Genomic DNA, 25,464 nt, shown 5'->3' on the forward strand with positions numbered 1-25,464 from the left:
AATTATCTCTATATACAGAAGATCAACTTATATACTAATATACTTTATTTAGAAGTCAGATTTCTGGTCTATTTATTATCCCCAGTTCAGCTCCATTGTCAAAACCTCTGTTTCCTCATCTTTAAAATGGCATAGCAATTTGTGATTATAAATAACCTAAGGACCCAGTGCCTGATATCTAATGTATATTTCATAAGAAGAGGGGCCCATTTTTGTTATTTTGCATAATTTGTTTTATTATAATGTGTGTTGGGAGGGAAGGAATGTAAATTAGTGTAATAAAAAGCCTTAATATAATGTTGGATCATACTTGATATTCTGTATGGTATTTTAAAAGATCTTATCTGTGTACTTACACAAAATATATGTAATGTGAGCAAATAAAACTTAGAATTATCAAGAGGCAACAATTATCAAGAGGCAAATCTAGATATCTCAAAAGACTAACAATTTGACATTGTGTTGTAACCTCAAATTATCATTTTTTAAAATTAAAACATTTTCAACTTAATATTTTATTCATTACTTTTAAGATAGCATATTTTTACTTACATTATAGTCAAAGAGTTAGTAGATCTACTAAATAAAGAGTTCAATAGCACCAACAAAAAAGGTTCAAAAATAGGAAGTAAAAAGACCACAGACCAGTAGCATAGGCAAGCGCTATAAATTATAATCATATGAAAAGATGTTCAACTTCAATCATATAAATTTTTAGATAGTCACAAAATCATTAAAACTATAGTAGCATACAATTCCTACCAGTTTGACAAACTTAACATTTGTAATGTAAAACCTCTAATCACTACCAGATTCTCACTCACCTTTTATTCAAAACTCCTCCTTTCCACATTCCTTGTCTTGTAACAATATAACCTTAGTGAACTGATTTAAGCTTTGCACTAGAGTTTTCTTATCTGTGAATTTGGGTTAGTAGTAGAAACTACTTCATAGGGCTACAGTGAGGAATAAGTCTTAATTTAGTGAAGCACTTAGAAGAATGCACAGTGGGCAAACATACTTGGTAGTTCTTTTATCCTATGCTCAGAATGGTGGTATCAAACTATGCCTCTTCCTCAGTTTCCTCATCTCTTTAGTTGCCAAAGCTGTTTTTTGTTTTTCTATCTGGCATCAGTTCCTTTTTTAAAAGATCTTATCTGTGCTTTGCCTACAGACAAAATATGACACAGACATGTGTTTTGTATCCTCTAAAATTTTATAACTTTCATTTTAAAATGCTTTTTAAATTGGTACTGCATTTCACATGGTTTAAAATCCAATGCATACAAAAGAATATACAGTGAAAAAATTTCCCTTCTATTGCCTAACCCCTAGCCACCCATTTTGCCTCACTGGATGCAACTGAAGTTATCTGTTTATTAGGATATTTAATTCATATTAATCAATGGGTGTGTGTATATATATATATATATATATATATTTTCTGCCTCTTCCATTTGATACAGAGTTGGTAACATATTCTGAATATTGTTCTACAATGTGCTTTGTCTGTTTAAAATTGTTCTTTGGAGATCTTTCCATATGGAAATTATTTTGTGTGACTGCAAAGCTTTTCACTATATGAATGAGCTGTGATTTATTTGAACAGTGTTCTATTGACTAGCATTTAAGATATTTCCAAAGTTTTGCTGTAATGTTTGTAATAGCAATAAAATCTTTGTGAGTAGTGTCTTAGAGGGCTAGGGCTGCTATAACAAAATACCATTGTCTGTGTGTCTTAACAGAAATTTATTTTCTCACAATTATGGAGTCTAGAAGTTTGAGAATCATGGTGCCAGTGTGGTCAGATTCTTGTGAAGGCCCTATGTACTCACATAACCTATTTTTGTGCAAGAAAGAAGAGAGATATAACTCTGTTGTTTCTTCTTATGAAGATATTAATCCTGGAAGATCAGAGCCTTATCAATTAACCTTGATTATTTCCCTAAAGGCCCTTTCTCCAAACATGGTCACATTGAGAGTTATTGTTTTAACATTTGAATTGGGGAGAGGTACACGATTTAGAACACAGCAGTATGTCAATTTGCTCATCACATATTTTAAAGAATTGGTTGATTGCCAGCATCTCACAAATTTCAATTAAAACTCTATAATTCCCATTTATATTGAGTAATCAGAAGATATTGAACTAGCATTCACTCTTTTTTTTTTTAATTTAATGAGCATAAATTTCCAAAGTACAGCTTATGGACCACAATAGCCTCCTCCCCCCCGTATCTTCCCTCCCACCCACAACGCTCCCCTCTCCCACTCCCTCTCCCCTTCCCCTTCGCATCCTGATTAATTTTCAATTATCTTTATATACAGAAGATCAATTTAGCGTATGTTAAGTAAAGATTTCCACATTTTGCTCCCACACAGAAACACAAAGTGTAAAATACTATTTGAGTACTAGTTATAGCATTAATTAAACACCTAAGAGTAATTGTGTATTAATTACAGAGTTCAACCAATAGTTTTAAGTAGAATATAAAATGCATCTTTTGTATTGTTGTGGCTTCCTCCCCCCCGACCTCCCTCCCTCCCTCCCATGGCCCTCCCCTCACCCACTCCCTCTCCCATTTCATTTTCAATTACCTTCATATATTGAAGATCAACTTAGTATATACTAAGCAGGGATTTCAACAGGTTGCACTCACACAACCACACAAGGTATAGGGTATTGTTCGACTAGTAGTATTGTTTTTGAGTTTCATAGTTAAACATATTAAGAACAGAGATCCTGCATGGGGAGCATGAACCCAGTGACTCCCGTTGTTGATTTAACAATTGGCACTCTTATTTATGATGTCAGCAATCACCCGAGACTCTTGCTATGAGCTGTCTAGGCTATGGAAGCCCCTTGAGTTCACCAACTCTGAATTTGTTTAGTCAAGGCCATATCACAGTGGAGGTTCCTTCCTCCCTTCAGCGAAAGGCGCCTCTCTCCTTGATGGCCTGATCCTTCTGCTGGGGTGTTGTTCACCAGGATCCTTCATTTAGATTGTTTTTTGCCACCGTGTCATGGCTTTCCATGCCTGCGAGACTCTCATGGACCTTTTAGTCAGATCCGAATGTCCCAAGGGTTGATTCTGAGGCAGGAGTGCTGCTTTGGGCATTTGCCATTCTGTGAGTCTGCTGTGTGTTCTGCTTCCCCCGCAGGATCATTCTCTCCCTTTTGATTCTATCTTTCATTATTTGCTTACACTGGTCTTATTTGTGTAATCTCTTCGACACTTACCCTATCTTTTGGATCAGTTGTGTATTTATATTTGTCACTTTACCAAGTGTGCTGGCATTGGTACCTGCCTCCTTGGTAAGGTTGAGTTGAAATCCCCTGGCACATTTCCAGTTCCACCATTGGAGGTAGGTCTGAGTGAGTATGTGCCGTCCTATATATCTCCTCCCTCTCTTATTCCCACTCCCATGTTCCACAGAGATCAATTTTCTGTTAATTTTTAAACGCTTAAGAATGGTTGTGCATTGATTGCAGAGTTCAACCAGTGGTCTTGTGTAGAGCAAATCGAGCAACAACAACAACAACAAAAATACTAAAGGAACAAAATAGTAAGTTGTTCCTCAACAGTCTAGCCAAGGGCTGCTCATGTCATTGTCTTTCATAGTGTCCATTTCACTTCAATTGGTATCATTTTAGGTGCTCGTTTAGTTGCCATCAATCAGGGAGAACATGTGATATTTATCCCTTTTGGACTGGCTTATTTCACTCAGCATGATGTTTTCCAGCTTCCTCCATTTTGTTGTAAATGCCCGGATTTCATTGTTTTTTTACTGCTGTATAGTGTTCCATAGAGTACATATCCCATAGTTTCTTTATCCAGTCATCCGTTGATGGACATTTAGGTTGATTCCATGTCTTAGCTATTGTGAATTGAGCTGCAACAAATATTGAGGTGCAAATGGCTTTTTTCACCCCTTTAATTCCATTTGGGTATATTCCAAGGAGTGGGATGGCTGGGTCCTGTGGTAGTGCTATATTCAGGTTTCTGAGGACTCTCCAGACTGTCTACCATAGTGGCTTTAGCAGTTTGCATTCCCACCAACAGTGGATTAGTGTCCCCTTTTCTCCACATCCTCGCCAGCATCTGTTGTTGGTTGATTTCTGTATTTAAGCCAATCTAACCGGAGTGAGGTGGTATCTCATTGTGGTTTTGATCTGCATTTCCCTGATGGCTAGGGATCCTGAGCATTTTTTCATGTGTCTGTTGGCCATTTGGATTTCCTCTTTTGAAAAATGTCTGTTAAGGTCCTTGGCCCATTTTTTTATTGGGTTGTTTGTTTTGATTCTGTGGTGTTTTTTGATCATTGTGTAGATTCTAGTTGTTAATCCTTTATCTGTTGTGTGGTTTGCGAATAACGAATAAGGTCTCCCATTCTGTTGGTTGCCTCTTTGCTTTCCTGACTGTTTCCTTTGCTGTTAAGAAACTCTTCAATTTGAGGTAATCCCATTTGTTTATCTTATCTTTGATTACCCGTGCCTGTGGGGTCTTCTCCAGGAATTCTTCGCCTATTCCGATATCTTGAAGGATTTCCCCTATAGCATTCACTCTTGGTAACAGTTACCTGAAGTTTAGTTGTCATCCCCTACCTCTGAAATTTTGAAGTATTTTTTTAAATATGAAATCACATGTTGAATGTTTGGAAAAAGTGTTAAATTGCCACTTGGGAGGTTTTCATCCCCTATCAGAATGCCTACATTCTGGTGCTTGCTCCACTTCTTATTCTTACACCCTGGGAGACGGCAGAGTATGACTTCAGTTGAATTCCTAGATGTGAGTTGAATTCCCAGATCCTGGCATTGGCCTGACCCAATCCCAGCTGTTGCAGGTATTTAGAAAGTGAACCAGCTGATATAAGAGTTCTCTCTCTCTCTCTCTTACTCTTGTGCTGTCACTCCCCTTCTCTCCTTCTGCCTTTGAAAATAAGTAAAATTTAAAAAGGAAGTGAAAAATGAAATCCCCTGTTTTTGAAAGGTTGTTAGCAAATTTTTTTTAATTTTTAGTATCATGGTGGGAACCAGGCCAGCATCTTCATTGTGCTGCCAGTTTTCTCTGTCTGATCTAGACTGCAAATTCCTTGAAGGTAGAGACCAGAGACTAAGAACGTTTTTTGCTTCCATCTGGTATTATCTTTTCCCTCCACACACACTCAGTATCTATTACAGTGTTGGCTATTTAATAGGTCCTTTGTGAAGACTTGATTATTATCATAAAGTTCCTCTTTAAATTTGCTGTAATCTCTAGTAAGTAATGTAACAGTTCTATTTTCCAAATACCTAGCATGTTCTTTTCAAAACAATTATCAGTCTAGCTTTTTTCCTCATCACATGCCAAATGTAACCATCCAAATTTATTGATCTAGCTCCATTCTTTTTCCTTAAAAATGTGATCCATTTTTTTCTCTAGAGTTGCTTTCAGTTTTTTGTTTTGCATATATCTTCTATTTTTTATTTCCCTTGGTATACACACTCACAAACAAGATAAAGTGTCTTCAGAAAGGTCTTCACAATGCTGAGCCTATATCTAACTTTGATTTTTTGGGGATAATAATCCTAGCTCTCTCTCTCTCTTTCTCTCTCTGTCCTATACTTTTTAAGGATCTTGTTGTTTCATTTTCCATTAGAATTGGGGAGTGTGATGTGAATCTAAAAGTTTTCTTTTTAAAAAAAAAACTGGTTCTGAGAAATATACAAGAGAGTTGACATGGAAAGGATAATGTCATACCTTCTCCCTTTTTGGTAGAGAACACTAGGATAGATATATAGCATTGAATTGGTCACTGCATTAATCTGACCTTCTGGGGTTCTACAAAGTGAGATGGCCCTGGATTCTTCTATGTCTATTTAACTTGGTGCTCTTGAGCCATATAACCCAGTCAGTGAGTGAAAAGGCTATGAGACAATGTTTCTGTCTTTATGCACCTATCCAGTAAACATGGATGAAGACCATTGTATTGTTATAGATTCCTTTTGATTGCTGCAGTAGCACTATGTTTAATTTGTTGGAGGTCTGTTACATGAAATAGTGCCATCAAGTGATAATGAGGATGGTATGAGATTTTACTTGGTGTTATAGAGCAATCAGTTTTTGCTTTAGGGTCTTTATCTTTTTTCTAAACTGAACATGCCTTATTGTCATGCTGGACTATGATTCTTAGAGGTCTTCTCCTTTGATTAACATCGCAATTAATGAAAATTTTTTCATACTTTTTGTAAATGTTCAATAGTAGATCTTACTATGACAGTAGAAAAACACTTCCATTATTGTTTTCGACTTTAGCAAGTTATTCCGAAGTACAGAGTGATAACAAGTACTTTAAACAACAAAAAGAGCTTTAATATCAGACATTATATCTGGGTTCAAATCTCAGTCTTTTCTCAGTTTATGTGACTTTAGGATTACTTTATTTCTCTGAGCCTGAATTTCCTCACATTACTAATGGGATAGTAGTACTTACCTTGCAGAGTGATGGCAATGATTAAATGTGTCCCATTAGAAATACTGTAGATTGGGCCATCGTTGTGCCTTACCAGGTTAAACCATCAGCTGTGATGCTGGCATCCCATATGGGTGCTGGTTCAAGTCCTGGCTCTTCCACTTCCCTTCCAGCTCCCTGATAATGCACCTGGGAAACCAGCGAAGGTGGCCCAAGTGCTTGGGCCCATGCACAGGGAAACCTGGAAGAAGCTCCTGGCTCCTGCCTTTGACCTGGCCAAACTTTGGCCATTGTGGCCATTTGGAGAGTGAACCAGTTGATAGAAGATATCTCTATGTATGTTTTTCTCTCTCTGTAACTCTGACTTTCAAATAAATAAAAAAAATCTTTTTTTTTTTGACAGGCAGAGTGGACAGTGAGAGAGAGAGACAGAGAGAGAAAGGTCTTCCTTTGCCGTTGGATCACCCTCCAATGGCCGCCGCTGCAGCCGGCGCACCGCGCTGATCCGATGGCAGGAGCCAGGATCCAGGTGCTTTTCCTGGCCTCCCATGGGGTGCAGAGCCCAAGCACCTGGGCCATTCTCCACTGCACTCCCTGGCTATAGCAGAGAGCTGGCCTGGAAGAGGGGCAACCGGGACAGAATCCGGCACCCCAACCGGGACTAGAACCCGGTGTGCTGGCGCCGCAAGGTGGAGGATTAGCCTATTGAGCCACGGCGCCGGCTCAAAAATCTTTTTTTTTTTTAAGAAATGCCATGGGAGCAAAATGATATAGTATCAACGGTTTGCATGAATGTATCTATTGTGTGTTAGGAGTGTTTGGGGTTTTGATTAAAGATTTGTAGTTAGTTGAAAATCACTGAAGCTGGAAACAGGCACATGAGTGTTGGTCCTTACTTTTGCATGCATTTGAACTTATACATAATAATTTTTTTAATGCTTCAGAGTGAAACCCAAATTCACCCTATTAGTTTCTGGAGAATTTAATTGTCCTTCTTGACATCAATCTCATAGGTTAAACAGAAATTTGGGATGATTATTATGAATTTTACACCCATATCCCTTTCATACGACCATATATTATACTTATTTGGAAGAGGCCTAAAAATAGTAAAGTAGCTTACTCAAAATGACAGAGCTAGGGATCAGCATTGTGGCATAACAGATAAAGTTGCCACCCATTGAAAGCTAAGACACAGTGGCAAAAAAAATCCTACATGAAGGATCTTTGTGAGTGAGACCCCAGTGGAAAGAAGGGGCCATCAAAGAAGGATGTACTTTTCTCTGAAGGGAGGAGAGAACTTCCACTTTGCTTATGGCCTTGTCTAAATACTGATGGCATTTGTGGTCACAAAAGGCTTCCATAGCCTTGGCAGTTCATGGCAAGAGTGTTGGGTGATCACTGACATCATAAATAAGAGTGTTAATTGTTAAATTAACAACAGAAGTCACTGTGCACTTACTCCCCATGTAGGACCTCTGTCCTTAATATGTTGTACTATGAGAATTAACTACAAAATTTGTTCTCAAATAGTACTTTATACATTGTGTGTGTGGGGGGGGTGCAAACTGTTGAAATCTTTACTTAGTATAAAGTTGCTCTTCTGTACATAAAGTTAATTAAAAATGAATCTTAATGAAGAATGGGATGTGAGAGGGAGTAGGAAGTAGGATGGGAGAGGGGGTGGGAGGGTGGGTATGAGAGGAAGAACCACTACATTCCTAAAGTTGTATCTATGGAATTTAAAAAAATAAAAAAAGTTGCCACCTGTGATTCTTGCTTCACATGTGGGTGCCAGTTCCTGTGCTGGTTCCTTATCCAGCTCCTTGCTAATGCATCTGGGATAAGCAGCTGAGGATGGTCCAAGTGTTTGGGACCCTGCACCCATGTGGGAGACCTGGATGAAGCTCCTGGCTCCTGGTTTTGTCCTGGTACAGCCTTGGGCATTGTGGCCATCTGGGGAGTGAACCAATGGATGGAAAATGTCTCCCTCTCTCCCTGTCTCTCTGTAACTCTTTCAAAATTTAAAAAAATAATTTAAAAATAAAAAAATTTAATAACATTTCTTGGTAACACAGATTAATTATGATTTGAACACATAAATAAACAATAGTTCTAGAAACCAAATCTTATATTTGTATAATACTTTAAAATCTGTTCTTTCAATTAATTCTCTCAAGAATCCTGTGAGGTAAGTGAGAAGGAGTTATTAACATTTTCTACATTAAGCAATGGGAGTTGCCTAAGGTCACCCAATAATTTGGTCATTAAACTAAAACTGAAACACAGACTTAAAGTTCACTGAGCCTCGATTCTATCTGTAATACTAGTTTTAGACTTTATTATAATTCCCCTTGGCCTCTGTCATTTTCAGAATGAGGAATCTTAATCTTCATCACATTCCAAGGTGACTTTTCATTCATCATATTTGTCTTCTTTTCTTAAAAGTTTTATGTATTTGAAATTCAGAGTTACACAGAGAGAAGGAGAAACAGAGAGAGAAAAGAGATCTTCCATCTGCTGGTTCACTCCCCAGATGGCTGCAATGGCCATGGCTGGGCCAGACTAAAGCCAGGAGCCAGGAGCTTTTTCCGGCTCTCTGTATTCGTGGGCCCAAGCACTTGGTCCCTCCTCCACTGCTTTCCCAGGCCATTAGCAGGGAGTTGGGTTGAAAGTGGAGCAGCCAGGACTAGACTTGGCACCCTGTGATGCTGGCATCACAGACAGGGACCTCAGCTGCTGAAACATAATGCTGGGCTCATAATTATTTTATTTTGGTGGAAAAGAAAATAGGGCTTAACATCAGCATCTCAGGACAGTGAAAGTGGTTGAAAGCACTGGAAACTATGCAAGTGATGTTGTAAAACATGAATTCAAGGGAAGATTGCAATAAGCATATTAAAATAAGAATATAATATTATGGTAAATGGTTTGGATCTTTAAAATATGATGGTATTCATTTTTATGTACTTTTAATTTCTGACAGATTTGGTCCTAAAAGCATATGAATATTTAACATTTACATCTTATAAGTAATTTTTACATGTGTCGTCATAATTAGTCTTCATATGAGGGGAAAGGCTTGGCTAATGTATTTTCATCTTCTGAGGGAAAAAATGAAGCATAGAAAGATCAAATGGCGTGAGTAGAGTGATAAAGCTTGATTTTGGTGTTTCTTATCAGTTTATCTTTTCAGTACCTCACACTACTAAACTACTTCAAACTTAGCTGGCTGTTATAGGAAGGATGTAATACTCAATTTCATTATTTTTGTCACTGTCATTCACAAATGGTATGTGCTGTCAGCTTTCATTTTGTTTTGTGGTAGTATGTTCTCTCCTCTTAAATTCCTGTTTTTGGCATCTGGGTTGTCCTCTACTTCCTTTCATCTCATTCCAGCTAAACTGAGATGGCAAGCTACAGGAGTTTCCTGTCTTGGAGCCACTTCTGAGTACCTGTTGTATTGATTGGAATACCTAAGACATCCTTCAGCTTTTGTGTCTGTTGAAACTCTTTAGTAGGATAGTCATAAAGAGTAGGCTACAGAGATGCCACAACTGGAAGTTCTTTGAGATTGGATTTTTCCAGTGATGTTTATAATTGGAAGATTTTGCATTCTCCAGTTATTAGGTAGTTTGTTTCTAGCAACCATTTACCCTCTGCTATAAGATTTATTTCAAGTAAAAATTAAAGGATTCAACTAGTACCAAAGTGAAGTAGGATTACAATTTTATTACAGCTATATTATACCCCAGACTGCTAAGATTCAAACATTCTGTCTGCCTTTTATAGGTAAAGTACTTCATCTTTGTGCTCCCTAGTTCTCTTGTTTTTTTTTTTTTTTTTTTTTTTTTTTTTTTTTTTTTTTATTAGGCAATAATACTTCCTACTACTAGGGTATTATTAACAGAAGAATCCTGGCACATAGTAAGCATTCAGTGAATGTTGACCATTAAAGTTCTTTTATCATCATTCTGTTGTTAATGTTATGGTGTAACATAATCTTAATCCTGAAGAATTCTTCAAAAGGCCCATTCCAACATTTTCTGTAATCTCCTGGAAGATAAACAATAAAACTACCTTAAAATATATGTGTACCCTAATACTTATTTAATTCTTTTTTCCTGAAGAAAAACAGAAATAACACTTAAAATGATTTATAATCTCAAACACTAAAAACATATATTTTCATTTTTTTAATAGTTCCAGTATTTCTTATAGGTCAGAAGTTAAAGATAAATGAGATGTGTTCTTAAATGATTAGCTTGTAGTCCTTACTTTGTTGTTCTTTTAGCAAATAGTTTTTCAGAAAGAAGTTGTTCACCAGATTTGTAATATTAGAAAGTAGTGAGAGGGCACTATAATTTGATTCAGCAAAAAAGAATCTAGTTCTGATTCTAGCACTTCTAAACTTGGTGACCTTAGGTTTACCAATTAATTATCTATAAAATTGGAATGATATGAAAGCTGTCTATTTCCCTTCTGTGAAGCTATATGTAAATACACACAAGGTATTATTATTGCATTGCTCAACTGCTGTAGCCTATTAAGGCACTAGGTCTTAGGCCCATGTCAAGGTTCATATTTCTCTGCTTGCTTTCTTTTTGGTTGTAGACTCTAATGAGTCTACTTTGTCTCCCTTTTTAAAAATCTAAGTTCTGACTTCATCTGTAAGTGGTGTTTTTTTTTTTTTTTGTCTTCTAGAACTGGTCAAAGGGTGCAATGTGTTCTTAGCCAGCCACCTGCTCCTATTCCTTGGAGAGGCTGTTCACTTTCATAAAAGAAGAAGATCGTTATGGGAAATGCCACATGGGTTACAAAATAAGCCTAAGAACATGAAAAAAGTTTCATAGTCTTATCAAATTTTTATGTTCATGGTGCCTGGAATATGATCTATGATGTCCTGCCTATATGGGACACGTGGGATAGAGTACAATTCTCTTCCACTGTTTCCTTCTCAACTCCCCCCCTCCCCCAACCCTTTGAAGAAGGCCTAGACACTCCAACCCACAGATAGAAAGATTTGAAGAGCTAATCAAATAGAAAAATTATTATTACCATAAGTAGGTAATTTGTATGTCTGAAGCCCTCATGCCTGGGTGTTTCACATCTCAATGGCTTGATGTACATATTATAACCTCTTTGTACATTTCTTTATTGCTTCCTTCATTGACAACTTTTATGCAGCTGTCTGGTCTCCTTTAGACACGTGGAACAACAATCCTATTCTAGAGAAAAACAAGAGATTTACAAGACTCACTTTTTGAAAAAACTAAGCTTTTTTTCTTTTTCTATTATGTAGAGAATTTTAAGTTTATAATTTTTTGTTTATTGATATAAAGAGAATGGATTTCATGTATTTCATAGAAATAATTCTAAGAAGATAACCATACTTTCCTCCCACTCTCCATCCCTCAATCCTCTTCCTTACTTCATTTCTTTTTTCCTTTAATTTTTGCAATAACATACTTTGAATTTACTTTATAATTGCAGGCTTAATGAACCACTAACCATAGTGTTCAACAAGTAAAAAGTAGAAAGACTACTATTCCACAGGATTATAGACAAGGGCTTTAAACAATAATCAAATCAAAAGATGTTGGTAAAATTGAGCTGTCTTTAAGAATTTCTGTGAACTCTAATTCCCTTCAGTTTTCAATTTTAACTGGTCAAATATTAAAGAAAAATAATTTAGAGGAGGATATTATACAACTTCCTGATAGATATCTTTCCCTATCAACAAATCTTACCAATACTTAGAATACTGACCAGAATGATCTAATGCCAATTCCATTTAGCGAGTAGGTGAGATGGAACTATAACAAGAAGTTGCTGAGACATTTCTAATTGTCAGCCACCCTCATTTATCCATTTGACTAAAATATTTGTGATATGGATATTGCAAGCAGTCTCTTTCAGGTTTCTTAATTATTGCTATTATAGCCTATAAAGATAAGCAGTTGTGGTTGTAGATATGGCTCTGAGAATTCTCATTCCCATTTACTGGACGTTAATATATAATATATATTAAATATTTGGCTAGAAGGTAGAGATGCAGAGAGGAACAAAACTAGATAACTGTTAGTTCCTCTGGTAAGAGGAAAACTGACAACTCAGTGGACAGGTACTATAAACACTTGAACACATATTACCGTGATAAATCCTCATGATAACTCTATGAGCTGCTACTATTATTATTCATACTTTACAGATGAGAATATAGAGGGACTGGGAAAACTTGCCCAAATATTTTACTCTTAAGAAGTTGCAGAGCCTGGATGTGACCCCAAGCAGGCACTTCAGAGCCCATACATTTTACCACACTTTGTTAGCAATGTGAAGCATACTAGAGGGGGAAATTACTGGGAATTGATGAGGGCTAGTTTTAAGAGATATTTCTGCAGTAAGATTTGTTGCAGCTGATAACCACTTGGCCAAAGATGTAAAGAGAAGAGTCAAAAGTAATTGATTTTAGATTGTTAGACTAGGTTGATAGTAGTGCCAGAAAATAAGATTGGAAATATAAGGGGTGGAGTGGGTTTGGAAAGTCATTGAATATAAAGGGCCTGTATGATACCTAGGAGACATTCTTCTGATCCAGAACTCAAGATTCTGACTATTAATAATAGTAATGGTGGTGATGACAATAATAGCCAACTGAGAACTTTTAAATGTAATTTACATGTACTAACATGGAATTCTCACATTAACTATGATGAGGCGCCCCTCCCCCACTCCCACCCCAACTCTGCCTCTTGGTAGTTGAAGAAACTGAAATTCATAGAATCTAAACAGTTTGTGAACCTCACTCTGCTTCTTTAACCATGCTGCCTCTTAATCCATTAGAATTGAAAAAGATCAGATAAGAGATGGCTCTTGTAAATTGCCCTGGCTAGAAATAATGAAGCTTAGCTGAAGGTGCTGTAAAGGTAGCCAGAGAACCAAATTCCCTCCATATGCCTACAGAGTTTTGAGGAAGCTCTCTTGGCTTTTTGGTGCCCTCTTGTGGACTATACAAGAGTTACCTGATTTAATATTTATCAGCAGAACTTCTTTTCCTATCTTAGGACTCAGAAAAATTTAGGTACCTTCTCTGGCACCTCTCCTTTCATAGCTAATTACACTTCAGCTATCTCTTATTTTTCTCATTCTTTTTTGTGTAATTACTGTACTTGCAAAAACACATTTCTGCGCTCTCCATTTCTGTCACTATCAAAAACCTTTGTAGGGGCCAGCATTGTGGCCTAGCCAGCAAAGCTGTCACAGACAATAGAGGCACCTGCTTCATGTCCTGGCTGCTCCACTTCCAATCCTACTCCCTGCTAATGGCCTGGGAAAATCAACAGAAGATGGCTCAAGTGCTTGGGCACCTGCACCCCAGAAAAAACTCCTGGTTCCTGGCTTTGGCCTGGCTTAGCCCCGGTTGTTACTGCCATCTGGGCAAACAGTGAATGGAAGATCTCTCCCTCTCTCTCTAACTCTGCCTTTCAAATAGATAGATAGATATATGAGTGAATGAAACTTTAGGAATGTATTGAATACCTATCATGTGCCTGGCCATGTTTTAAGCCCTTGGAATACATCAATTTTCATTAACCTCTCCTGGCTTGTAGGCTAAGAGAGGTAGACATGTAAAATACTCCTTTAGAGAGCTTTGGCAATGCTGTGTATCTCTTTACAGCAAGCACTAGACCAGGAAGGGAGGTTGCAGGAAACTATGTAACTATACTGATATTCCTGTGGAGGCTGGGCAGATTAGAGAGGCTGCAAGAAACAGATTCACTTGCATTTGGAGTTTGGAGGAAAAAAGCAGCTAATGTTGGTGGGGCTTGTTTGTTTTTAAAGAAGCTATTAATCGGGGCTGGCGCTGTGGCATAGCAGGTAAAGCTGCCACTTGCAGTGCCGGCATCCCATATGGGCGCTGGTTCAATCTTGGTTGCTCCTCTTCCGATCCAGCTCTCTGCTTTGGCCCTGGGAAGCAGTAGAAGATGGCCCAAGTCCTTGGGCCCCTGCACCCACGTGGGAGACCCAGAAAAACCTCCTAGCTCCTGGCTTCAGATTGGTACAACTCAGCTGTTGTGGCCAATCGGGGAGTGAACCAGTGGATGGAGGATCTCTCTCTCTCTCTCTGCCTCTCCTTCTCTCTCTCTGTAACTCTGACTTTCAAATAAGTAAATAAGTATTTTTTTTAAAAAGAAGTTTTTATTACCTTAGATTCTCAGGGTCACAGCAAATGCACAATTAATGCAACACAATTCTCCTGTTAATATAAAAATACAAAGAGAACAGATTCAATGTAGTTCATAAGTACAATTCTAAGAAAATAATGATATGTAGAATGAATCAGAATGCTTCAATGACTTCTCAATATCTACTAAGTCCTGAAAAGCAATGTTCATAAAACACTACAGGTATGATCAAGGGTAAGAGGCTTATGGTCTGCACATAGTGGGTTAGATTTTATTCTAAATGTTGCTTTCTATTGTCTTTTTTCCAGATATGGATCAACTCATAAACAATTTGGAAGTCCAGCTTAATTCAGAAGGTGGTTCAATGCAGGTTTTCAAACAGGTCAGTTATCAGGAAAATGAGTTGCTAATATTTGGTCATAAATATAGTCAGAGTTACCTGGTAATTACTGCAGAACAGAATCTCATTTTCTTTGTAAAATTACATGGAGGGTAATAATGTAAATGTTAGTCTCATCCAAAAACATATCTTCACAGAAACATCCAGTATAATGATTGACCAAATGTTTGACACAGTACCCAGCTAAGCTGTCACATACGATCACTATTCTGAATGTTGTTCCATTTTTCAGAAAAGAAAAGTGGCCTTGGAAAGCCCAAGAGTAAAGATTAAACATCATGTGTTGTTTTACAGCCACTGTGCTAGATATTGAAGTCCCATCTCATTCAGGGTTGAGTCAGCAAGCGAAACCCAACTACAATCAAAATTATCCTGAGAATCCCTTAAATTGCTTATAAAATTATGTTTATAGTTTGATGTGTACAGTTTTACTTAAGTCACCAGATAAAGTATTTAGCCTACATTTAGGCGTAATGATTTTTAATTGTTTTTGATCATTGCATGTTTGGCCCATGGTGTATAATTGAACTTAAGTTACACATACTATGGACGACTCCTCTGTACTGGTTTAATTACATTAAACTCAATTTAGTGTCTTGTTTGCCTTACTTGTAGCTGTTACCATTTAGGAACTATTAGCATATCAAAACTTGCTAATTGTTGCAAAACATCTACTAGTAGCCTAAACTTTCTCATAGTTAATACCAAAAGGAAGTTAGATATAAGTAGTGTTAGATAAAAATCTATTTGAACTTGTATAAAAAATAATTGGTAAAATGTTGTCAAACATGCATATAGTACCTTATTCTGAAGTTTCAGTGCATCCAAGTAGAATCTTTGGCACTGTGAAATACCAAACATGTTTTCCCTTGCCTTATCTAAGTATACTGAAGTTCCAGAATTTGAAAGCTTTTTAAATTTGGTTTGTTATGTACAAAATTCTAGTAGTAGGTGATGTAAGCACTTTTTTTGGTTTGTCTCTTGCTATTTCCAGGATATCTTGGATTGATTGTGCTACATAGCCACATAATATTGGTCATTTCTCTGGGGACAAAGACCAGGAATTTGTGCAATAATCACACAATACTTGCATCATCTGAGTGTCCAGAAACTTCCTGTTTTGGTTCTTTGTGTTAATTGTTTATGTCATGAGTTAGGATTGGTGAATGGCTGCCTAGCTGAGAACACACATGCTGTTCTTGCTTCTCTGAATTCCTGTATCATCATAGAAAAAAAGATTTTTTCAATTGGTTGTCACCTGCCTTTTGTTCTAAATGTCTGATTATCTTTTAGAAATGAGACTTTTTAAAATTTTCTCTATATTTTATTTAAAAGTGGTATGCTGCACAACATATTTCATTCTTTTTATGCAATTTTTTAATCTAATTTATTGAGCAAGCTTGAAATACATACATTCTGACATATGTCACATAAAACATTGAGAAGAAACTACATTTCAAATTCCCTCGCTGAGTTCACTGTATTTAGAAATGTAATTGTTTTGGATTGAAAGTGGAAATAGTTTTGAATTGTGATATTTATTGAACACTGAGTACAGGCTTAACTGTTTACATTAATTCATTCAATTGAACAATTATCTTTTAATTGCATTTTAATACACTCTTACAGGTGAGAGGACATATGCTAGATTGTTCAGTGTGACACAGCTAAAAGTGACAAAAATGATATGAAGTGAGGTTTTTTTATATTTTAAAAATGGATTTTAATTTATTTTTTTAATTTTTATTTTTTATGTTTTTAGTAGATTCAATTAAGTTCATAGATACAATTCTAAGAATATAATGATATTCGCTTCCTTTTTCCCTCCTTTCCCTTCCCTTCCTTTCTCTGTTTCTTCCATTCACTGGTTCACTCCCCAAATGGCTGCGACATCTGGAGCTGGGCCAATCTGAAGCCAGAAGCCAGAAGCTTCTTTTTGGTCTCCCATATGGATGCAAGTGCCCAAGTACATGGGCCATCTCCTGCTGCTTTCTCAGGTGCATTAGCAGGGAACTGGATAGGACGTGAAACACACAGGACTCTATAAACGGCGCCCATATGGGATGCCTTCCTCTCGGGGGGCTTTACCATATACACCATAGTGCTGGCCCCATGTTTTCTTACTTTTGAAAGTAAGTTTCATCAAGAAACTTCATGCCTAAATAATTCAACATGCATCACCTACAAATAACAGCATTACTCTCTGTATCAGTACTGTCACACCCAAGAAAATCAACAGTGTTTCATAACAATATCTAATTGGGTTATACATTTCTAAAAGGTTCTCAGTATCACTTTTCCCACACTTTCTTTCTGCCTGGATGGTGCCTTGGTTGGCCTAATTTACCAAACCTCCTACCTTCCATGGGTCCCAAATTCTAGTCCTATCTCTCTCATAAAAGTTTCACTGTTGTCCTCAATTTTCTCAATTTGTTAGTGCACCCATGTTTCTGGAACACCGAACTTTCTATCAGTAGCTCATGTGACTATGCTCAGCTGCTGCTGTCTCTTGTCTTCCAAGTGACACTTTTTTGTCTATCAAACTTCAATTTATTTACTAAATTCACATTTTTATCATATCTTTGCCATCAATATTATTACTTTAAAAAAATTCGCTGAGTTAACAAACTAACAAATCAATACATCAGTTATGTCCATGCAATTTGGATAATTCTGGGTTTGATGTGAGATGTTAGTTCCCTAGGACTGCTGTAACAAGTTGCATGAACTTGATGTTTTCAAATAAAAGAAATTAATTCTGTTATAGTTCTGGAAACCAGAAGTCCAGTGTGACTGACAGTCCCTCAGAAGCTTCTAGAGGAAATTGAGTTCCTTGCCTCTTTCAGCTTCTGGAGAATGGAGGCATTCCTTATCTTGTGACTCCCTGACTCCAAATTCTCCCTGAATCTTCACATCACCTTTACCTCTGTGTCTTTGTGTCACTCCTCTATGTGTCTCTTATAAAGAACTAGTCATTAAATTTAGCACTCCCTCTACCAGATAATCTGGTATGATCTCTTCAAGATTCTAAAGTTTATTTTACCTGCAAAGACCCTTTTTTCCAAATAAGGTAACATTCATAGGATTTGGGAATTAAATATGTACAAATCTTTTTTGGGACCACCATTTGACCCACTACAATGTGTTATATATATTTTTTTCTGAAGAGAAAATGAATATATAAATATTAAAATAAAATAATGTTATCCATGCATTCCCTCAAAACAATCTTAAGAATTTAAGAAATAGGCCAGCACCACGGCTCACTAGGCTAATCCTCCACCTGTGGCGCCGGCACCCAGGGTTCTAGTCCCACTTGGGGCGCCGGATTCTGTCCCAGTTGCTCCTCTTCCAGTCTAGCTCTCTGCTGTGGCCCAGGAAGGCAGTGAAGGATGGCCCAAGTCCTTGGGCCCTGCACCCTCTTTGGAGACCAGGAGGAAGCACCTGGCACCTGGCTTCGGATTGGCGCAGCGCGCCAGCCGTGGCAGCAATTTGGGGGGTGAACCAATGGAAGGTAGACCTTTCTCTCTGTCTCTCTCTCTCTCACACACTGTCTAACTCTGCCTGTCAAAAAAAAAAAGAATTTAAGAATTAAAAAAGAAAGAAAAAAGTTTGTATTATATTATTTTTATGTTTTATACAGTTCCATGCTGTGTACTAATATTTCCATATTTTCAGGCAAGTAGTTCAGCAAATACCTAATCAATGAATGAATATATGCATACACACACACACACACACATATATATATATATATACATATATTCACATATATGCATGTGTACACTTGTGATCTTATGTTGCCTGGATGTGGCCATTACTATCCCAGTCCCTTAAGACTGCTTATTTTGTTAGTTCATACATATTGATGAGTTCTTTTGTCTTATGGTGCTTCATTTCCTGATGTGATTGAGATGGTAGTGATATAAGATTAGAAATTCCTCTATGATTATATTAAATTCAGCTTTCTTTTACTTTTTTAAAAGATTTATTTGAAAGGCAGAGTTACAAGAGAGAGGAAAAGCTAAAGGAGGAGAGAGGGAGAGAGAGAGAGAGAGAGATCTCCTATCTGCTGGTTCACTCCTCAAATGGCTGCAACAGCTGAGCTGGGCCAGGCCAAAACCGGGATCCTGAAACTCCATTGGGTCTCCTACATGTGTGGCAGGACCCAGCTACTTAGGCCATCTTCTGCTGCTTTCCCAGGAACATGAGCAGGGAGCTGAATTGGAAACCAAGCAGCCAGGACTCGAACTGGCACTCATAGCATGCCAGCATCACACGCCACGGCTTGATCAGCTTCATCACAACACCAGCCGAAATCCAACTCTCTAGTAATATCTATATTCATTCACCTATTTTCTCTAATACACAAACACATGATGTCCTTATTGGAGAATAATTGGATTTTGAGAGGACTAAACTGACTTTTTGACTTAAAATACTCAATGTACAAATACTGAATGTACACAATATGTGTGCATTTGTGCACGTATATGCTCCAGGCATGAAATGATTAGTCTAAACCCAGAGCAGAGCTATAGCAGAGCTGTGTACAAAACAGCTTTCATTTTTCTTTTTGGGAGGAGCCATAGTGTAATCTTGTTACCATGACAACACCCCTTCCTGTTCTTTCCACCTACTGTGCTGTCTGGAGTATTTTGTGCTTTCATTTTCTTTCTAGTCTTCCCTTCTCACTTTCAATCTCCACATTCAGAGATGTTTCAGATAAATGAAAATTATTTTTAACGATTCCTCTGACTCATCATCCACCAAAGCTTTTCCACCAATCCTCATCAAATACTTAAGAGTACACATATTGGTGAAATTAACCTGCATTTCTTTCAGGAATTGGGGAATCCTAGGTAACTTTCTCCACTATCTTTGGTAGTGCATCAATAAACAACTCTTTTTGCCTTCTCAAATTGACTTAAGGTAAACTGATTGCAGTTATGCATAGGAAAGGAAATTAAAGCTTCCCTCAAAACCACTCCCCAGTTACTGCATTTTTTTTTCATGTACAGTGTTTTTCACAGAATTAGAAATCCTACAAAGCTGCAGCCTCAAGTTCTAAAATAGCAAATAGGGAAAGTAACTATGCTTTTTCTTTGAAGAAGATAGTGATTGACTAGAGAACACTTAAACACTAAAGCTGGGGCTGGCACTGTGGCATAGCAGGTAAAACTGCTGCCTGCAGTGCCAGCATCCCATATGGGCACCGGTTCAAGTCCTGGCTGCTCTACTTCCTATCCAGCTCCCTGCTAATGTGGCTGGGAGAACAGTGTCCTTGGGCCTCTGCACCTCCATGTGGGGGACCCAGAGGAAGTTCCAGGCTCCTGTCCTCAGATCAGCCCAGCTCCGGCCATTGCGGCCATTTGGGGAGAAAACCAGAAGATGGAGGATTTCTCTCTCTCTTTCTCTCTCTCTCTCTCTCTCCCTCCCTCCCCCCGCCTCTCTGTAACTCTGCCTTTCAAATAAGTAAATAAATAAATCTTAAAAGGATCTAAAGCCATCACAAAATGTTTAAGATGAGAAAAGGTGACTTAGAAAAATCTGATGATCTGATGGCAGTGCTTTAAATAAATTCTCAGAGTTGTGGAATAGGGAGCCATCCTGAGACATCTTAGTGAGAATTTCTAAAATTACCAGAATTCTGGAGCCAAAAATTTATTATCTCTGTAAATTATGTCTTTTTCAAAACCTTCAAGCCCTCAAATAACATGCTATCTAGAAAGAGAAGGTAAAACATTGTGTAATTGCCTTTTTAACCACAGGGATAGGTATATTCAAAGTATGTGATTAATCAGACTATATATAAGGGCACTTCAAAGAGTTCATGGACATGAAGCCGTAAGATAAGTTTAGGGGCTGGCACTGTGGCTTAGAAGGTTATGCCTCTGCTTGTAGTGCCAGCATCCCATATGGGTGCTGGTTCGAGTACTGGCTGCTCCACTTCTAATCCAGATCCCTGCTATTGTGCCTGGGAAAATCAGCAGAAGATAGTGCAAGTACTTGAACCCCTTCACCCATGTCGAAGACCAGGAAGAAGCTACTAGCTCCTGGCTTTGGCCTGGCCCTGGCCTGGGAGTTGTGGCCATTTGGGAAGTGAACCAGTGGATGGGAAGATCCCCCTCTAAGACTTATCTAAAATATCACTGCCTTCTTGAAGCCTTCCCTGACTAGACAGAATGAAGAGTTTCCATTTCTTTTTCTAAAACACTTTGCTTGTTTGTCTGTGCATGACTTGTTATGATACAACTTGCAAGTTACATTATTTTGTCATTATAATTAGTATATTAGTATGCTCTTCTTGGCTGTACCTTATTCATTTATGCTGCTACTTTGCTTGGCATAATTCTTTTTTTTTTTTTTGACAGGCAGAGTGGACAGTAGAGAGAGAGACAGAGAGAAAGGTCTTCCTTTGCCGTTGGTTCACCTTCCAATGGCCGCCGCGGCCAGCGCGCTGTGGCCGGCGCACTGCGCTGATCCGAAGCCAGGAGCCAGGTGCTTATCCTGGTCTCCCATGGGGTGCAGGGCCTAAGCACTTGGGCCATCTTCTACTGCACTCCCTGGCCACAGCAGAGAGCTGGCCTGGAAGAGGGGCAACCGGGACAGAATCCGGTGCCCCAACCGGAACTAGAACCCGGGGTGCTGGCGCTGCAAGGCAGAGGATTAGCCTAGTGAGCCGCAGCGCCGGCCTTGGCATAATTCTTGTACTGGATACTCAGAAAGTTTTGACCCTAATTAATATTGCAGGATTATTGTGAAGATTACATGAAATGATTTTTATCAGTTGCCTAATACAATACATGGTACTTACTGATGCTCAGTAACATTTCCTTTCCTTTTTACTCTTTAGTGTTTTCCCAGTACCTTGTGTTTTTTCCATGAAAAAGGAATAAAGATTTATTTCTTTCATTGTTGACATGTGCCTTTAGGGTACTAATGCTGACTGTTTTACATCTTTTACATTGTTTCTTTCTTTATTTCAGGTCACTAACCCTGTTCAGATCAAAGATCCCCCTCAGACACCTGACAGAGTTAATATGACATCTTCACAACTCCTAGATGCCAACCCCATGGAGAATCCAGTCCTGTTTAATGACATCAAGATTGAGCCCCCAGAAGAACTTTTGGCTAATGATTTCAACCTGCCCCAGGTGGAACCAGTTGACCTCTCCTTTCATAAGCCCAAGGCTCCTCTTCAGCCTGCCAGCATGTTGCAAGCTCCAATACGTCCTCCCAAGCCACAGTCTGCTCCCCAGCCCCTTGTGGTGTCCACATCAACATCTGACACAAGCACTTCGGCCAACATCCCTACTGTTTTGACTCAAGGCTCTATCCTGGCCTCCTCTCAGGCCACTGGTGGCCAGCAGATCTTGCATGTGATTCACACCATCCCTTCAGTCACTCTGCCAAATAAGATGGGTGGCCTGAAGACTATCCCAGTGGTGGTACAGTCTCTGCCCATGGTATATACTACTTTGCCTGCAGATGGGGGCCCTGCAGCCATTACAGTACCACTTATAGGAGGAGATGGCAAAAATGCTGGATCAGGTGAGCATCAATTCATTTTTTTGAGTGTCTCACATTCCTCCATCTATTCCCTTTGTGGGTTGTCCTATCTGCTATCTTTTCTCTCTCTCCAATTATTCTTGCACACTGCGTAAAAAGTAATATTTCATCAAAATTCTTTTTTTAAATTACGAAGTCTTTTATTTCATTTTCATTTTATTTTTAATTGTAACAAATTCAATGATTTGTAGATACAAGAAATTATGAAGTCTTATGTTTAAGTCAACCAATAGATAAGGCCTACTATACGTTAGAATCTTCTGCAGCTTTCATAAAGCTTAAAATACTTTTCATTAAATGATGAAAAGTTGTGCTAATTTTTTTATTTAGTAAATATAAATTTCCAAAGTACAGTTTATGGATTACAATGGCTTCCCCCCCCCCATAATTTTCCTCCCACTCTCACCCCTCCCATCTCCCGCTCCCTCTCCCATTCCATTCACATCAAGATTCATTTTCAATTATCTTTATATACAGAAGATCAATTCAGTATATATTAAGTAAAGATTTTATCAGTTTGCACCCACACAGAAACACAAAGTGTAAAATACTGTTTCAGTACTAGTTATAGCATTACTTCACATTGGACAACACATTAAGGACAGATCCCACATGAGAAGTAAGTACACAGTGACTCCTGTTGTTGACTTAACAAATTGACACTCTTGTTTATGGCATCAGAAATCTCCCTAGGCTCTAGTCATGAGTTGTCAAGGCTATGGAAGCCTTTTGAGTTCGCTGACTTCGATCTTATTCCGACAGGGTCATAGTCAAAGTGGAAGTTCTCTCCTCCCTTCAGAGAAAGGTACCTCCTTCTTTGATGGCCCGTTCTTTCCACTGGGATCTCACTCGCAGAGATCTTCCATTTAGGTCTTCTTTTTTTTTTTTTTCCAGGGTGTCTTGGCTTTCCATGCCTGTAATACTCTCATGGGCTCTTCAGCCATATCCGAATGCCTTACGGGCTGATTCTGAGGCCAGAGTGCTATTTAGGACATCTGTCATTCTATGAGTCTACTGTGTATCCCGCTTCCCATGATGGATCATTCTGTCCCTTTTTGATTCTATCAGCTAGTATTATCAGACACTAGACTTGTTTGTGTGATCCCTTTGACTCTTAGACCTATCATCAAAATTCTTTTAACAATGTCTCTTTAATTCTTTTTTAAAAGATTTATTTATTTATTTGAAGACACAGTTACAGAGATAGAGAGAGAGAGAGAGAGAGAGAGAGATTGGTTTACTCCCCAGATGGCTGCAACATCCCAGGCTGGGCCAGGCCAAAGCCAGGAGCCAGGAGCCAAGAGTTTCATCCAGGTTTCCCACATGGGTGACAGGAGCCCAAGTATTTGGGTCATCTTCTGCTGCTTTCCCAGGCACACTAGCAGGGAGCTGGATTGGAAATGTCGCAGCTAGACCTTGAATTGGTGCTCATAGAGGATGCTAGCATTATATGTGGCGGCTTAACTCGTTACACCACACTGCTAAACCCTAATTCTTAAGAACATATAATGACAGGGCCAGTGCTGTAGTGCAATGGGCTAAAGCCCTGGCCTAAAGCGCTAACATCCCATATGGGCGCTGGTTCTAGTCCCGGCTGCTCCTCTTCTGATCCAGCTTTCTGCTATGGCCTGGGAAAGCAGTGGAAGAGGGCCCAAGTCCTTGGGCCCCTGCACCCAGGTGGGAGACCCGGAAGAAGCTCCTGGCTCCTGGCTGCAGATTGGCACAGTTCTGGCCATTCTGGCCATCTGGGGAGTGAACCAGCAAATGGAAGACCTCTCTCTCTGTCTCTACCTCTCTCTGTAACTCTGTCTCTCAAATAAATAAAATAAATCTTTTTTTAAAAAAGAGCATATAATGACTGTAAGACTGTGCTTCTCAAGTGAGTATGCATATACTTGAGTGAAATATTATGCATATTCCTGGAACCTCTATATTATACAATAGTAAATAATTTAGGGCATTTTCTATTTAAATATAATTATGTTATAGAAGAAAATGCAAAAGTTGAATAACCATGTAATATAAAATGCAAACTTCAAAAATAATTTAAACTTACTAAGTCACCCGCCATGGGACTTTTCTGAAGAATGTGTTCATTCTTTTATGTCATTAGGAATGCTTTGATGGAAAAATTGAGAGCAATGTTTTTATTTAGCTAACCTTAGCTTATGCGTCTCCCAATACATTCCAATACCTTCCCTTTTCTCTCCCCTTCAAAAAATTCTTCTCTGAAATATTTCTATCTTCCCTGCATTCCTCTTTTAGATTATCACCATCCATTTTTCTTTTTTACTTGCCTATATCACAAGTGTATGAAAAGTATTTCCAACTCAATTGTAAATTTCTCAAGAATATGACCCTTATTTTTTTTGTGAATGTACCTCTACAGACAAATTGACAAGTACTAAATAGTAATTGTCTCACAACAATTTTGATGAACAAATGAATTTAAAACTTTTTCCAGGAGAAAATTTGTGTGCTGTAATAGTCCCATTCATTTATTTTTTAAAATAAATTAAGAAATGTTTAAACTGTCTCCCTTCTGCCTCTATCCCCCAGCTACCAAATTCCCCTCCCAGAGATACATCTCCTTAGTTAGTAATGCAAAATATATTTAACTTTACCTCATCTGTACCATTACAATCAGTTTTTGAGTGTTGTGTTTTAGGAAGACATTGAGAAATTGTAGGATAAGGAGAGGAGAAAGACAAGAATGTTAGGAAGGCACAAAGTCATGTCAGATGAAGAGCTGATAATGCTTAGCATGAATTAAAAAGGCCAAAAGGAAAAAAATATGTGGGTGAAAATGACCAGGTACCAGATTCCAGCTCAGTCTACAAATTTTCTGAG

At 38.2% G+C, this 25,464-nt stretch overlaps 1 protein-coding gene across 10 annotated transcripts in view; it reads left to right on the top strand.

The window, feature by feature from the left end:
* Window positions 1-25,464, top strand: part of KLF8 (KLF transcription factor 8) — a 274,709-nt gene that overhangs the window by 231,956 nt on the left and 17,289 nt on the right. For 9 of the 10 annotated variants that reach the window (XM_089323930.1, XM_089323929.1, XM_089323931.1 and 6 more), the window contains 2 exons: window positions 14,951-15,024; window positions 22,032-22,596. In XM_089323930.1, the coding sequence (XP_089180056.1) occupies window positions 14,953-15,024; window positions 22,032-22,596 (637 nt within the window). In that variant the 5' untranslated portion in view covers window positions 14,951-14,952. Of the gene's footprint in view, window positions 1-14,950; window positions 17,040-22,031; window positions 22,597-25,464 lie in introns of those variants that run through there. The other variant, XM_051827728.3, reaches the window with a different exon arrangement.

The sequence above is a fragment of the Oryctolagus cuniculus genome, chromosome X (assembly GCF_051225735.1).
Source record: "Oryctolagus cuniculus isolate XC-2025 breed Fujian yellow rabbit chromosome X, ASM5122573v1, whole genome shotgun sequence".
In the NCBI taxonomy this organism is placed as follows: Eukaryota; Metazoa; Chordata; class Mammalia; order Lagomorpha; family Leporidae; genus Oryctolagus; species Oryctolagus cuniculus.